This window comes from Rhinolophus sinicus, chromosome 17, assembly GCF_057876585.1.
Source record: "Rhinolophus sinicus isolate RSI-liver-muscle chromosome 17, RSI-T2T, whole genome shotgun sequence".
Taxonomy (NCBI): Eukaryota; Metazoa; Chordata; class Mammalia; order Chiroptera; family Rhinolophidae; genus Rhinolophus; species Rhinolophus sinicus.
In genome coordinates, this window is record NC_142517.1 from 51,049,944 (window position 1) to 51,067,432 (window position 17,489).

Below are 17,489 nucleotides of genomic sequence, written 5' to 3' on the forward strand. Positions count from 1 at the left end.
AGAGCCTCGCTCCACTGCTCTCCTGGCCCTGTCCTAACAGAGCTTTTTAAAAATACATGCTTTCCCCAGCCCAGACCTGTTAAATGAGAATTTCCAGAGGTGGGACTGGGCATCTATATTTTACAAAGCTCTATTAGATGCCTCTATTCTGAAACATTCTTTGTTAAGGGTAATAAGCCATTGGGTTATTGTAGGGACAACATAGCTATGGGGAGAAAGGTACAGTCTAAGAGATAAAGTTCTCTAAAATTTAGTTATTCAATTCATCTTCTCCTTTTCTTCTTTACAACACACAGGCACAGATGCTTTCTTGGTTCTTGGTCTTCAATATCTCTTTCTTTTCCATATGTGGGGACTTATCTCTCCTTTACTCTTTAAATATTGAATTCAAATGCTTTATTCCATTCAAATGCGACTACCAGTATTTCAAGACTTCACATATTCTTTCTTCTATGAAATGATACTGTTTGACGTTTTGTAGTTATGGGTTATATCTATGTCATATTGGTACATTTATCATTAAATCCAATGCGATGGGTATTCTTATTTCTGCTTTATAGATGAGGACATTAAGTTTCAAAGAGCTTAAGTAACTCAGTAAGGGTTGGTGGTGGAACATATACCCTTTCCTTCTAATTTAAAGTCCATTGCTTTTCTCCCTGAGTCATGCTAGGAAAAGTATCTGAATTCTTTACTTGTAATTCAAATGTCAAGCATTACAAAGAAAGCAAGTGAGGAATGGAACTTAGAGAACCTTTAACATCTCTCCCATGGCTTTGTGGTTCAATGATTCTAGTTGTATGTTGAGAAATCTTGATGGCTGTTGGAATTCCTTATTCTTCCCTCATATATTATGAGATGAATAGATAATTCATCTGACCCAGGTGGCACCTGGGTCCTGTTCCAGAGAAGAGCACAGGGGTGGCCCTACCCCCTTGAGCATGGGCCCTGGTCTCTTCTCTCATCTATATTTTAGATGAGAGAAATCTAAATATAGATTAGATATATTTAGATCTAAATATAAGCGTGGTATAAGCGTGGCTATAAGTGTGGCTGTAAGCGTGGTGGGCTTTGTTCTCATTACTAGGTAGAAACGAAGGCACACATGGGAAGGAGTGGGGTGGTTCCCATGCCCCACAGTGAAGGCTAGAAGGGGCTGGCATTGGGCATTTCCCATCCTCTAGGTCAGTTGCACTTTTGTAATACCCAAGTGTGTTATGCCCCAATGAAATAGTTGTCCTTCCATTTGTGACAACATGGCCAGACAGAAAAAGCAGAGAACCATATGATTTCACTGACATGTGGTATATAAACCAAAAACAGCAAAAGAACAAGACAAACAAAAGAGACACAGACAATAGTATAGTGGTTACCAGAGGGTAAGGGGGCGGGGGGTGGGAGATGAGGGTAAGGGGGATCAAATATATGGTGATGGAAGGAGAACTGACTCTGGGTGGTAAACACACGATGGGATTTATAGATGATATAATACAGAATTGTACGCCTGAAATCTATGTAATTTTACTAACAATTATCACCCCAATAAACTTTAATTAAAAAAAAAAAAGTTGTCCTTGAGGGCAGTCCTTGTTAAGAACAGACAGTTCTGGGTATTTTTAAAAGGTGGCTATATTCTTCCTCCTCTGGCCAGAAGCACAGGAAGATTTTTCTCCACTTTCACAGTGAAACCCTGGTGGCACTCCTGCAGGTAAAACTCACGAAAGTGTGAGAACTCCCTTAAGACTGTACACCCGTCCCCCGGGATTTTTCTATTCTCAAGCTTTGCCTTATTCAGCCTCCAGCAATTGGTTAACGACAGTTTAACTTTCTTACCAGAACTGGTTCCAGTGGTGGCTTCTGTTCCTGCCATTTAGTTCTGAGAAGCTGTGATTCTCTGTATCTACCGTCTGTCTCCCCAGTTTCCAGGGTAGCAGTTCGCCCTGTGACCCCAATTCTCTGATGGATCTAAGAAGAGTTGTTGATTTTCAGTTTGTTCAGTTCTTTTCTTGCTGTGAGGATGGGAGTGATGGTGTTTTATACATGGGAAGGAGGTGAAGAAAAATTAAGTTGCTCTTTGTCTTGATTGGGGTCCTTCCAAAAGCACAGCCCAGACAAGAACTTGGTGCAGGTAATTACTGTGAGAGGTAATCCCTGGGGGCAGGAGCAAGGGATTAGGTCAGGGATGGGAGAAAAACCAATTAAAGGTATAGTGTTAGCCTGCTGGTGGGGGTGGTTACAGACGCTGCCTTAACACATCTTCACCACAGCCTTGGAACAGAGCCTGGAGAGTCCTGACTCCGGTTTTCATTCCACCTGTGATAACATGGAGGCAGTAGCTGTTAAGACTGGGTCTCAGAAGCTCTCATTTGCCAGTGGCTATGATGGGCTCGGCCGCTTGGGACTGGTCACCCTCCTTTCTGGGGCTCAGCTTTCTTTCTCACAGAATGTCTTTCTACCCCAAAACTATCCAAATGGTTTTCTATGGAAGCAAACCCCAGCATCCCAGATAGACTGTGTGAAGCCTGAAGCATAGCAGGTTTTCACGGAAATTGTGAAACAAATTGCCCCTTTGGAAATTTGTGAGGTTTTGTTTTAGTTCTTTTGATTTTACACATGTCTTCTGGTTCTTTCCAAGAGGTTTATTGTATTGTCCTTTTCACGCTGTCTTTGCACTCTGGAATGGTGTTCTCAGCAGGCCAAGCCTAGGTCTGAGCAGCAGCTGGCTCTGGGCTTCACACTCTGTCTCACTGCTTACAGGGTATTTGGCTATCAAAACAGAGGTTGTACTGGTGTCCTAGGTGAGAGCTGACCTCTCCCAGGGAAGTGCGTAAAGTGGGGTTGGGGGATAGATAACAAATGTGTGATAGGAATGTATATCGCTGCTCAGTCTGTATTCTTCGCTGACTGTTCTACTTTTTGAGTCCTTATACATATGCTTATTTGTAGTGTTTTTTTTTTCACCTTGTGCTGTAATTTTTAAAAATCTCTATTTGTAATTTTATTTTGCTCCATATCCAGTGTGTTTTAAAACAATTTTATGGTAAATTACAAAGAAACATACAACATAGCAACAGCAACAACAAAATAGCAAACACTTCTATTTGCTTACTAAGTGCCAATAACTATTTTTAGACTCATTCAATCCTCACAACAGCCCTGTGAGGTGGGTAGTATTATTAGCCCCACTTTTTAGATGGAGAAATTGAGGCACAGATAAGTTAAGGACTTGCCCAAGGCCACCAAGCTGGTAAGTGGCATAACTAAAGTTCAACCAGGATAGGCTGGCTCCAGATCTATGCTCGCAACGAAAAGGATAAGCTGAGAAAAAAGTGAGAAGTGGGGAAATGAAGGTAGATGCCCTTTTACATGTCTGTCTTTTCTGCTAGACTGTGCTTTGCCTGAGAATAAGGGCTAGCAGATTATGGGTATTCGGTACATGTGTTCTTTTAAAGAAAACTGTCTAATTCTACTTTCCCTTAACTCTGCTGGTGTCCTGTTGTAAGTAGTTGTGATTTCTCATACCGTGCAGTATAGGGACAGTAATGAGGGGTAGAATTAGCCCCTTCCATTACATTTCAGAACATGTGATCTCAACACCTCCCTTACCCTCCAGGCTGACCTTATGCTGAGGAGTGGGCCTAACTGGGGCAGTGGGCCTTCCTAGGCTGTGCTCAGGGAACCCAGCTCAGATGGCACAATCCCAGCTCAGATAGCACAATCCTTAGAGGAGCGGCATGGAGATCCCTACTCAGATTCCCCAAAAGAGCTCCCTGTGTCTCCTGCCATTAGCAACCCATTCTTTCTTTAGACATGCCCATTATTTCATGGGTCGTAGGGTGACCTCAGAAATTTGAGCCTCGGCTCTGCCACTTAGCAGACAGATCATCTCAGGGTCTGGGGGGTGAAGATATATCTGGCATCACCGACACAGCAGGGGCTCCTGGTCCAGAATTCAGTTTTTCCTACTCTGAATTCTTGAAGCAGGAGAAATGGACTTAGATTAGGGATCATCCAGCCTTATTATTCCCCAGATCAATCACCTTAACATGTTCTGTATCTGTTCTCCATATACCTCCAGAGCGTATGCTAACTAGTTGAAGAGATGTTTAAATACATTTCTTGTTTCTCTCCTTTAATCAAAGCAAGTTCCTTCATCCCCTACCACCCCCAAGCTCACATAACTACAGGAATAAATTATCAAGTGGATGATGACTATAGACAGAGCGTCCACCTCTGCTTTCAGTCTCACGCCCTGAGTCCTTATCATTCATGCTGCCTTCCTGTATTCCCAAGCCTACAGTATCCCCAAGAAGAACACATCTTTTTCTGTTAAGCTTTCTGCTAGACTTATTTGTGAAGGTCATGTGATATTCTAAAAGTGAGTCATACCTCAGATTATGAAACTGGACTTTAGCTCTAGTTATTGCAAATCTATCTTGGCTCTGGTTTCTGCCACTTGTAAAAATAAGGGAGCTGGACGATTGCAGGAATGGCAAAAAAGTTTCCTCTACCAATCAGTTAATAGTAGCTACTCAGAACACTGATGAAAGGGTAAAGTTATACCCCGACCCAGAGCAACAGGTACAAACATTGATCAGTAAGGTCTGTCTTGGGCAAGAACTAGGGAGAAACATCACTTGCCATCCCAGGATTAGATGATCCTGTAGATTCATCCCAGCTCTGAACTGCTGAGAATCTAAATTTCCCCATGCCCTCCTTTCTCAGAAATGATCTGTGCTTTGTTGCTTTGGGGAATCCTGCCTCGATTTCTACTGTCTTTTGAGGAACTCTTTAACTAATCTATGATAAGGCACCAACCGTGGATGAAAGCCTAGAGGTCATTATCATCACATTTTTTGATTTGGGTAAGTCACTTCCACACCATGGTTCTCAGTGACATGGGAAGAGGGGTCATAAGATGATATCTAAGACCTCTTCCAAATACTGAGTTTCATGAATCATTATCCTGGAGTCACAATGCTGTGGCACAAAGAAACAAGTGACTTACAGTAGCTCCATGGCATTTTAAAAGGGTTGTAATCTCCTTGTCTTTCTTCTTTTTCTTTGTGGTGGTGGGGAAGGTAATGGGCTTTCTCCAGCCCTCAAATCTCAAATCATAACTTTAGGCTACCCCCTCCTCTGTCTACTGGAACAGGCTGGCCTGGAGCAGTTGTGTGTGTTAAAGGAAACACACAAAGAGAAGGCAGAGGGGCAGGGAGTGCAATGGTCCAGTCAAGACAACATTTTGGGGGAAAAAGAACATTTGAGGAGTCAAGAGATAGGGTATATGGCCATGCTCTGAAGATAAAGGATAAAAAGTATGGACTTGTGTTCTTAGACCAAGCAGAAAGTAGAAGAAAGATGGGGGAAAGGGCCTATCTATGATTGGGGCAGGTGAGCAGAGCTCAGAGAAGGGACATGGGATGTTTGGGTTCTGATCCGTACTGGCATTGATTTGCTGTGTGACCTTGATTTGGGCATGAAAAGTTTCCTCTGGGTCTCAGTTTTCTCATGTATAATAATCAGAGACAATGAGAACAGTTGATTCCAAATGAGAACAGTGGATTAGAACTGGGCTTTCCAGTTCGAATATTCTGTGGGTCCAATCCAAATTCCTATAATTGTCTCTATAGACAAGAATTTCCTATATTGTCTGTGTAGAGATAGGTGCCCTCCACGTGTAAAGTTATAAAAACAGAGAGTTTGTATAGAACAGACTATCCTGGGAGGGAGGGAAGAAGGGGAGGGTGTTTCTGCCTCCCAAATAGAGCATGCTGAAATCTCGAAAGCCTGAAAAGACAGACTGATGCTATTGGGGACCCAGTAACTAGTGGGGCTTCTAAGTACGTAAGTGTCCTGCTTGTCTTATTTCCTCCATTTGAATTTAAACTCCAGAGGGACAGAGCCTACTTATTAGAATCTTAGACTCTGAGTTAGAAGTTACTTTAAAGGTCATCTAGTCCCAATCCTTCACCCCATGAATGGAAATTTTCTCTATCCTTCCACCAAAATATGGCTCCCACACCTGCTTGTATATTGCCCCCAAGATAATTTATATAGCCAATGGCAGAGTTAAATAATCCTTTCATTCAGCCTAGTGTCCTGCCCCAGGACCCAGAAGATCTCACTAGACCAAACCACTAGGTCAGGATTTCAAGATGTTTCCTCTAACACTAGCTCCAGAGTGCCAGCCTCTAATGTGAAACACTATTTTAAGCTTCTCAGGGAGGGAGGTGGGTGGAGACATTGCAGATTTTGGAGTCACACAAGTCAGAGTTCAAATCTCATCTATGCTGTTTACTAGCTGGGTGGCTTTGAGCAAGGTACCCGAGCTCTCTGGGGTGCCCACCTGCAAAATATCAGTCATAACCTCCCTCAGGGAATTATGGTGAAGATTCATCCTGAGCTGAGTGTTGTTCACATGTCCTGTGTCTGCACGAGGGTGTGAGCACCTATGGGAAAAGAAACTTTCTTAATCAATGGCACTGGCCCTAGTACTGAGCATTGTGCTTTGCTAGGTGTGAAAATAGGAGAATAATGAAACAAAAACTAACTTATAGGTGCTCCCAAAATCTAGAACAAAGCTCTGTACTCAGACATATCTTAGCAATACCTATTCACAAACTGCTAATAGCATTTGGAAGACTTGTTTGTGTACTCAGTCTAAAACGGAAGTTTGAAAAAAGAGCCAGTATGTGTCTAGGCATAGAAACTGAAACTGCTTTTTTCTCTTGCAGGCATGAAACGAAACTAACGGCAACTCACTAAACATGGACTCCCAGCTGCAGGAGAAAGTGGTTGTGGATGTTGGGACATGGGAGCAGACATTTCAAGAACTGATCCAGCAGGTGAAACCCCGGGCCAGATGGACCCTGAAGTTGGATAAGAATCTTCAGCCACACTGTGTGGCCCAAGGGTGGAAGCAATACCAGCAGAGAGCATTTGGCAGGTAGGTGAGAGTTTGTCTAGGATAGGCCTTCCTGGGCAAAGAGGCTCAGCTTAGCTTTGATTGATTCCTTTGAGAGCTTGTTAAAAGAATAAATGTATCCAGGCTCCACTGCCCTCCCCCAGCTTTTTTGTGTCTGTGGTTACAGTGTTGTTCTTCAGGATCTAAATAAGACTCCATGCCTCTATTTTTCTCAACAGCAGGAAGTTTCTTCTTTTATTAGATTTCCTCCCTAAATATTTCTGGAAATCCCCATGGAATGCTTTATGTTCCATGAATCTGTCCTCCTATTCCCTCACCCCCTAATTTGTTCCAGACTGCTTCTATCTAGCTAGCGTCTTTTGCTATGTCGCCTGCCGGTCCTGACTGGCTTCCCCAGGCTGCCGCGACCCTGCTAGCTTGTTCAGTATTAGCCTGCAACTGGAGCCTTCCTTTAAAGCCCAAGAACTGATGAATGCTATGCAATCACTTTGAATATTACTTTACTGAAGGCCTGGGGATAACAGGAGGGAATGATGCTGCAAGAAGGACAATCTAAAATGTAGTTCCAGGAGTCCCAAAATGGTGCCCCCCTTTCCGGCCATCTCCTTCTTTAACCCCAGCAAAAGCCTCAAAGTTGCAGGAACCAGCTTCCTTGCTCACGTCAGGGGGGTGAGAATTGCTGACCTGGACAAGGAAGTCTTTTCTTTTGATATGGTATACAGAAAATTTCACTCTACTTTCCATCACCTGTTATCCTGCTTCCCTGCCTGCCCCTATCCTGCCTCGGGTATCTTCTGCTCCATTCCTTATGGATTATTAACGATGTCATGCATTTGCAGACTTCTATTCCCTTGTCCATAATTTCTGCCTGTTTGGCAGGCCCTTTCCTTCCTCCCTCCTTATGCATCCTTCAAGGACCAACTCAAGCACCACCGCCTCCTTAAAGCATTCTCTGGTCTTCCTAGGCAGAGCAAGTGTCCCTTCTTCTCCATTCCCATAACATAATGCATATATATATATATATATATATATATATATATATATATATGTATGTATTTATTTATAATACATTTGTTATATAAATAACATATATGTATATATCACATATTATAGAATATATATTGATATGTAATATTTTTAGTGGCAGAACCCATGATTTAAATGAATGCTCTGGGGCTCTGTAGAACAGTTTTTAAGGCACTGGCCCAAGGCCATGTAGCCATCATTCTGTTCTGCTTTGTAAGCCGTGAGCTGCAGAAGTGTCTCTCTCTGCACAAGTGTCTCTCTCTGCACCAGCCAGAGCTCCCTTAGGCAGTCCCCCAAACAGGAGTTGCTTCTTCTCCTGTTCAGATAAATTGATTTGATAGTCATTCTCAGATGGGAAAAGCAACCTACCAGCACACCTTTGGAAAAATGTCAACCAGATTTTGAAAAGCATTTTGTAGTTTACAAAGTGCTTCCACACACACTATCTCACTTAATGATGACAACATAATCCTTGACTATTTTATTTGATGGACATAAAAATTGAGGTTTAGAGCAGGGAAGTGCTTTTTTCAAGGTCCCCTGATGTAAACTATGAACTGGGGTTCCTACCCAAGTATTATGGCCCCAGGCCCTAAGTCAGTTTCTGTAGGGGCAAAACTAGCCCTGTTGCTCATAGAGGTGATGTGGTACAGTAGGTAGGTAAACAAGGTTGGTTTCAAAAGGCCTGGAATTGGAAACATGATTCTGCTTACCTTGTATGTTCTTGAGGAAGTTGTATACTTTGTTACTCAGTTTTCTCATCTGGATATTGGGCTCAATGATGCCTATGTCAGAGGGCGGCTTTAAAAATGAAATGGTGTAACACCTGTAAAGTACCAGTTACAGTGCCTGCCTCAAAACAAGTATAGTAAATCCTCCTTGTCTGTGGTTTCATTTTTTGTGATTTTAGTTACTTGCATTCATCTGTGGTCCAAAAATATTAAATGGAAAATTCCAGAACTAAACAATTCATAAGTTTTAAATTGCGCACCATTCTGAGTAGTGTGATGAAATCTCATGCAGCCCCACTAACCCACCTGGGTTATGAATCATCCCTTTGTCTAGCCTATCCACACTGTACACCCTCCCTGCCCATTAGTCACTTAGTAGCCCTCTCGGATATCAGATTGACTGTCATGGTATCACAGAGCTTTTGTTCACGTAACCCGTATTTTACTTCCTAATGGCCTGGAAGCATAAGAGTAATGAAGCTGGCAATTCGGGTATGCCAAAGAGAAGCCGTAAGGTGTTTCCTTTAGGTGAAAAGGTGAAAGTTCTTGACTTAACTAGGAAATAAAGACATTTGTGTGCTGAGGTTGCTAAGATCTATCATAAGAATGAATCTTCTATCCATTGAATTGTGAAGAAAGAAAAAGGAATTTGTGCTAGTTTTGCTTTTGTACCTCAAACTGTGAAACTTATGACCACAGTGCATGATAAGTGCTAAGTTAAGATGGAAAAGGCATTAAGTTTGTGGGTGTAAGACAAGAGCAGAAAACATATTCCGGTTGATGTGTTGCACCAGAAAGCATTGAGCCTATAATGGAGACTTCAGCAAAGGATCCCTGAATCGAGGTACATTAAGCAATTTCCTGCAAGTAAAGGGTGGTTATACAAATTCAGGAGTAGGTTTGGGTTGAAAAATATAAAAATTATTGAAGAGTATTGTTATAATTGCTCTATTTTATTATAGTTATTGTTGTTAATTTCTTATTGTGCTTAATTTATAAATTAAACTTTATCATAAGTATGTATGTATAGGAAAAAACAGTATATATAGGGTTTGGTACCATCCACAATTTCAAGCATCCACTGCAGGGTCATATACCCTAGATAAAGGACTACTGTACCTTCTAAGAGTTTTGTGTGACCATTGTGAGGACCAAATTTTGCTGTCAGATAGCAGAAATGTTTTTCCCTCTGAGACATCTAGAGATGTTTTACTGGCAAAGAGGCAGACTTGAAACCATGTATGGATGGAAGCTCACTGGGTCACAGGAAAAAGCTTTATTTGAAATGCAGTCCCTGTTATTTTTATTTGTCAATGTATCAATATCACATGAACTTTCTCAAATTGAAAGGGATCTTAGAGACCGAGGCCAGGACAATTCCCCTCATGTCAGCAATCGGCTGAGAGGACAATGGCCTTCTTCCTTCTGTTTGCAGGTTTCGGTGTTCCTCATGCCGGCGAAGCTGGGCTTCTGCCCAAGTGCAGATCCTATGTCACATGCATCTGGAGACCCGGAAGTCCCAGGGCCAGGTGCTTATGCGACTCTTTGCTCAGAGGTGCCGGAAGTGTTCCCGAACTCGATTTGAGAAGCCTGAGTTCTCCCCAGAGAGTACCATGAGGATTTTGAACAACCTGGTGTGCCGTATTCGGGAGAAATACTATGAAAACAGCAGGAAGTTTCGTGAGATGCCAGTGATTTTGGAGATACCTTTGGAAGGGTCCCATGACATGGGCAATTGCGAGGCGTGCATTCTGGGCCTCTGTATAAAGAGCTTACAAAACTGCGTGACAGAACCATCCAAATCCCCTCTCTCCTACATGGAGATTGGGAGCCCCTCGCCTCATGTTGGTGACATGTTCAGCCAAAACCAAACCAGAAAACTGTCAGCGGAGGCAAAGGAGACTCAGGGGAGGGGGTATTCTTGTGGGCATAACAGGTCAGGGCCTTGCTATGCCACAGCTGGAACCCAAGTGCCTGCAGCATTTTCTCAGCCCAAACGGGAGATAGGCCAACAACGCATACCAGGGGCAGACCAGCAGGGAACAGGGTCACAGCCAATCCAAGTAGCAAGATCACTTCCCCCAGGGTGGACAGACCTACAGCCCACACAAGCAGTAGGCCCATTACCTTCAGGGTGGGTAGATTCACAATCCCCCCTAAGGATAGGACCACAGGTCCCCCGGAGGAAATACTCTCAGGTTCTAAGGTGGGCAGGCCAAATGTCAACACAGGAAGCATGTTCACAAGCCACACAAGGGACAGGCCAATGGTCAACAAAGGGGACATCCTCACAAGCCACACAAGGGACAGGCCAACAGTCAACAAAGGGGACATCTTCACAAGCCACACAAGGGACAGGCCAACGGTCAACAAAGGGGACATCCTCACAAGCCACACAAGGGACAGGCCAACAGTCAACAAAGGAGACATCTTCACAAGCCACACAAGGGACAGGCCAATGGTCAACAAAGGGGACATCCTCACAAGCCACACAAGGTACAGGCCAATGGTCAACAAAGGGGACATCCTCACAAGCCACACAAGGGACAGGCCAACAGTCAATAAAGGGGACATCCTTACAAGGGACAGGCCAATGGTCAACAAAGGGGACATCCTCACAAGCCACACAGGAGTCAGGCCAACAGTCAACAAAGGGGACATCCGCACAAGCCACACAAGGGACAGGCCAACAGTCAATAAAGGGGACATCGTTACAAGCCACACAAGGGACAGGCCAACGGTCAACAAAGGGGACATTCTCACAAGCCACACAAGGGACAGGCCAACAGTCAACAAAGGGGACATCTTCACAAGCCACACAAGGGACAGGCCAACGGTCAACAAAGGGGACATCCTCACAAGCCACACAAGGGACAGGCCAACAGTCAACAAAGGAGACATCTTCACAAGCCACACAAGGGACAGGCCAATGGTCAACAAAGGGGACATCCTCACAAGCCACACAAGGTACAGGCCAATGGTCAACAAAGGGGACATCCTCACAAGCCACACAAGGGACAGGCCAACAGTCAATAAAGGGGACATCCTCACAAGGGACAGGCCAATGGTCAACAAAGGGGACATCCTCACAAGCCACACAGGAGTCAGGCCAACAGTCAACAAAGGGGACATCCGCACAAGCCACACAAGGGACAGGCCAACAGTCAATAAAGGGGACATCGTTACAAGCCACACAAGGGACAGGCCAATGGTCAACAAAGGGGACATCCTCACAAGCCACACAAGGTACAGGCCAATGGTCAACAAAGGGGACATCCTCACAAGCCACACAAGGGACAGGCCAACAGTCAATAAAGGGGACATCCTCACAAGGGACAGGCCAACAGTCAACAAAGGGGACATCCTCACAAACCACACAGGAGTCAAGCCAACAGTCAACAAAGGGGACATCCGTACAAGCCACACAAGGGACAGGCCAACAGTCAATAAAGGGGACATCGTTACAAGCCACACAAGGGACAGGCCAATGGTCAACAAAGGGGACATCCTCACAAGCCACACAGGAGTCAGGCCAACAGTCAACAAAGGGGACATCCTCAAAAGCCACACAAGGGTTAGGTCTTCAGGCTACAAGGGGGACAGATCTACAGTTCACATGGAGGGCAGACCGCGAAGCTACACATGGATCTGGGACCTTCAATGGAACTCAAGCTGACTGGGGAAGGCAGGAGACATATCTACGCAGAAGGCCTGATCCAGACAGTCACGGACCCTCTACCGTAATGCCACCGAATAACTTGGTTGTGTGGGGCTTTGTCTGTGTTGCTGCTCTGTGGGCCTTTGTTGTATCCCGATACCTTAGGTAGAATGATAAAAATAGCCTTGTCCTCCTCTGTCCTGTTGTCTTAATTTCACGGTCATCAATGAACTAGCTGCCTTTTTAATACAACAGAATTTCCTTTCAGACCAAGCAGAGTCAAGTTTATAGAATAGGCATTGGTTTCCTGAACCTCCTTTGCAGATAGTCTAAAACATGGCCTAGCAGATAATAAACCCAATAATAAATATTTGTTGAATAACAAAAAGGTGTTTGTTCATTCACTCATTGGAATCAATATGTGTGTGTGTGTGTGTGCGTGCACAGAAGGTGCCAAAAAAAATGTATACACATTTTAAGACAGGAAAACTGTATTAAAATTGTAATACAATGAATGACGCTAGCATTCATTTGATTAACGCCATCTTCTGAGCAAATGTCATACTATATATTGCTACCCTAACTCAATTCAACTTCGAAAAGTAATACATAGATAACATCTCTTAAAATGTGTACATTTTTTGGCACCCCCGGTATATATATGAACCAATACACTTTCTCATATCTTCGCAAGAACTCGGGGTCATGAGTGTTATCAGAAAGTTACTGTGTAGGCTAAATAATTGTCCTCCAAAGACATCCATGTTCTAATATCCAGAATCTGTGAATATGTTACTTTACATGGCAAAAGAGATTTTGCAGATGTGATTAACTTAATGATCTTGAGATGGGGAGATTATCTTGCATTATCAATATAGGCCCAACGTAATCACAAGGGGCCTTATAGGAGGGAGGCAAGAGTATCAAAGTCAGACAAAGGAGATATAGCAATGGAACCAGAGGTTGGCGTGATGTGCTTTAAAGATGGGAGAAGGAGCCGTGACCCAAGGAATGCAGGCAACTTGTAAAAGCTCATGAAGGCAAAAAAGCACATTCTCCCCTAGTGCCTTCAGCAGGAATCAGCTCTGCTGACACATGGCTTTAGCCTAGTGAGACTGATTTTTAATTTTCTGACCTCCAGAATTGTAAGATAGTAAATTTGTGTTGTTTTAAGGCACTAAATTTGTGGTAATCTGCTACAGCAACAATAGGAAACTAATACAGTTATCAATATCACTGCTCAGATCAGGCAATTATGCTTTCGGTATGCTTCAGTTTCAACAACGAAAAAGAGCATTTCATTGGTTAAAAATATTGATATACCCATCGCCTTTTGTTCTTCCTTCTCTCCTTCGTAAACCCACCAAGTGTCCCCATCCTAAAGTGATTCCCTTTGATTTGGTGACTTCTGCCACTATCATATGCGTATTCTCTCACTTCTTCTAGCATTGGGTTGGGAGGCATGTAAGAACTTGCCAATCCTGAGATGCATGGCTACATCGTTCACTCCCTATTTCTATCTGTCTGCTAGGCATTTCTATATGGCTCTCACACTGCCATCTCTAAATTACCATGTTTAAAACCAAGCGCATCAGCATCTCTGACTTTCCCATTCTAATTTGCCCTAGTCACCAAAGCTTATCACCTTACAGTCATCTTTAACTTCTTTTCTCCCTGTCACCAACACTTATTGTCCCTTCTTTTGTCAAGTTATTCCCATCTCTTCCCACTACTTTTCCCTATAAATACGTATCCCCAACAAGTTAAAGAACTTGGGTTACTGAAATAACTATGGAATTTGGATTTCACTCCATGTGGAATAGGGAGTGATTGCAAGCACTTGAGGATATGGGCAATTTGAGTAAAATCACATTTTAAAATTCTTATATGTTGCTGGGAAAGAATGGAGTATGAGATAGAAATAATGGGGAGTCTGGCTTGAAATAGGATAGTGGTAAACAGAGAGAGGTTTCTATAGACAATAAATATCTTGAAGGAATTTGAAGACTGTAAAATATAAGAGGACAAAAAATCCAAGACAGAAATCCCTCCCATTGACATGTAAACAGCAATCAAGTCTCAAGTACAACAGGAGGGCATAGACAACCCATCAAAGTGGCACATCTGGAGCACCTGGCTCAGGTGACCATAGAGTCTGTACCACTCAGCACACCTACTACATAAGGACACTCTACTAAGACCAGGAGACATAGAAGCCCTACTAATACATTGAAACAAGCACAGGAAGGCAGCCAAAATGAGGAGACAAACAAACAAAATCTGGAGTAGCAATACTTATATCAGCCAAAGTAGACTTGAAAACAAAGGCTATAACAAGATACAAAGAAGGACCCAGTAATCCCACTTCTTTGTGAACTTATCCGAAGAAACCCAAAACGCTACATTGAGGGGATGTATGCAGTCATATGCTCATTGAAGCATTGTTTACAATGGCCACAATGTCCAGGCAGCCTGGATGTCCATTAATGGATAAATGGATTAAAAAAAGAGGTGGATGAACACACAATGGGATTTATAGATGATGTAATACAGAATTGTACACCTGAAATCTATGTAATTTTACTAACAATTGTCACCCCAATAAATTTAATTTAAAAAAAAAAGAGGTGGTATATATATATATATATATATATATATATATATATATATATATATATATACAGTGGAATATTTCTCGGCTATGGAAGGGAATGGGTTCTTGCCATCTGCAGCAGCATGGATGAACCTGGAGGGCATTGTGCTGAGTGTAGTATATCAGACAGAGAAAGACAGATGCAATGTGATTTTGCTTACACATGGAAACTAAAGAACAAAACAAACAAACAAAACAGAAACAAACTCATAGATCCAGAGAACATTTTGATGTTTGCCAGATGGGAGGAGGGTTGGTGTGGGTGAAAAAGGCGCAGGGATTAAGAAGTACAAATTGCTTGTTATACAGTAGTCATGGGGACGTAAGTATAGCATAAGAGATATAGTCAATAATATCGTAATAACTATGTATGGTGTTATAGAAGATTGAACAGACATATTTCTCTCTGATCCCTCTTGAAACCCCATTGAGTGACAGTAAAATGGAAAAAAAGACATCAATACACAAGGGCCAAGAGAATGGATAGAAGGTAGAAAACTCATGGAGTAGTAATGGGCAGCCAACTTAGCAGAGTAGAGAGATCCGGCATAGAAGTTAGGCAAGGGAAAATTGAGGTTCAGGGCAATTCATTTGGCAGAATTTCAGAAAGGCTGAAAAACTGTAGGCAAAAAGTAGCTCTGAAGGTGAGAACTGGGAAGGCTGAATTAGGAGGATTGGCTGAAAGCCTTTATACTAGGTTTCTTTCTCCCACTCCTGTGCAGCCTGTTAACCACTCTGAACTCACGGCAGGGAGAATAGAGGTTTATTCTCTGAAGACATTGGCACAGAGGGATGCAGGGCTCTGGGCTCAGGCGTAGCTAAGGCAGGGAGTGCCACCCAACTATCAGGAAGATAGTGAAAGTTTACCTGCTGACTAATGGGACTCCTTTAGCCCACTACCAAACCTATAAGCTAGCTTTATGTCCTACCCACCCACTCGTCAAATATACAGGAGAATGGATGATTCCTCTTTGGGAAAACTGATCAGCTCAAGAGAAAAAAAAATTACATACACTGAAACGGGGGTGTGGGTCAGAGGGAAATTCCTCCAATGGACTGATCAATTCAGACAGTCCCAGAGTAAACCTATCAGATGCTAAAACCCCACAGAGCCTCCAGTCAGCTTTTTCGTGTCTCAGTTACATTTGGACAAAGGATTATCAAATATTTTATAAATCCCCTAATGTGAAGGCAAAGAAGGGGGAAAAAAAGGTTAAAAAAAAAAAAAAAAAACTAAGAAGAAACAGAGGTAATTCAAGTATAAGAAAACAAAAATATTTTTAAAATAAAACTATAATTTATGCCTCGGAGAGATAAGAGAATGTATAATATTAATGAAAAAAATAATTGGGTATGATCCTCTGGGAAAACCTCAGGTGAGGCATCTATGTTTGGCTAGAGGCAAGTCCTTGGGAGGGTTTCAGCTGCAAGCCTTCTTCTAGTGATGCTTCCAGAAGCTGGGAGAATGAGTACTCTAGTCCCAAAGGAGGGACTCTGGGCAGCACACCCAGCCTCCACTACAATCCACATACTGAATCTACTCGCTTGGTATAAAAATCACTGCATCTGGGAAAAGATCCCCCAGAATTCTTTTCTTCAAGAAACGTACAAGAGGAAAGTTAGTGGGCAAACTAAGCTCCCACCACTGTGCCTGGTCTTGTGATGGCAACTGGACATGCATGACCTCCCTTTACTACCCATTCTTGATTCCCCTTTCCTTAGCACTTCTGCTGTTTAGGTGGCTTAAGTAATGGGGTTATCCAAACCTTCAACCTTTGAGCCCTTGGTCTTTCTCAGTCTATGACATCTGCATCTGTCCACCCACTGTTAAAATTAGATACAGAAGTATCAAGAGATACCCTAGTGGATCACTTGGGTGCCAAATATATTTTTTCTACTCATACAGTGTAACAGCAGGCCTATTTCTGATAATCAGGAGAGTGACTCTTTTTCTTGCCTGTTGGTCTGTTGGCAAAAGATCTCCAAAATGACCAGTCATAGCTGGTCAGGATTCTTGCCAAGTTCTTTAGTGGAAGCATTCCCCACCTAGGATCGCCAGACCTGCAGGGCCTTGTGACAATGACACATGCAAAAATGGCAACTGATTCAATATGAGAGAAGGTAAACAGGGTCACTCCTACTTTCACCTCTTGATTTCCAAACCTATATATTCTACCTATTGGGGTCACTGCACATAATGGTCATTGATTCATATCCTAGTGGACTTATTTCACAAGATAGCATCTCCAAGCTGTACCACAGCTGCATCGTTAAAAGGCTATATCATTGATCTATCAGGCTGGCAGCTTCTGGGTGATGTTATGTTTGATAAGACCAGGAAATCCCATGGCCTTATGACCTCTGCTGTAACATTTTTGCTATAAATTTGGTCATTTATTTAATGTAATATTCTGTGATACGCTAGTTTGCTAGGGCTGTTCCATGCCTCTCACCTAGCTTCTGGTGGTTTGCTGGCAGACCTTTGGAGTTCCT

General features: G+C 42.9%; 1 protein-coding gene across 1 annotated transcript; it reads left to right on the top strand.

The window, feature by feature from the left end:
• Positions 1–6,720: 6,720 nt before the first annotated feature.
• RTP4 (receptor transporter protein 4) lies at positions 6,721–12,539 on the top strand. Its single transcript, XM_019752139.3, has 2 exons — positions 6,721–6,949; positions 10,121–12,539. The coding sequence occupies exons 1-2, from the start codon at positions 6,771–6,773 to the stop codon at positions 12,510–12,512; spliced, it is 2,571 nt and encodes an 856-aa protein (XP_019607698.3). The 5' UTR covers positions 6,721–6,770; the 3' UTR covers positions 12,513–12,539.
• Positions 12,540–17,489: the final 4,950 nt, after the last annotated feature.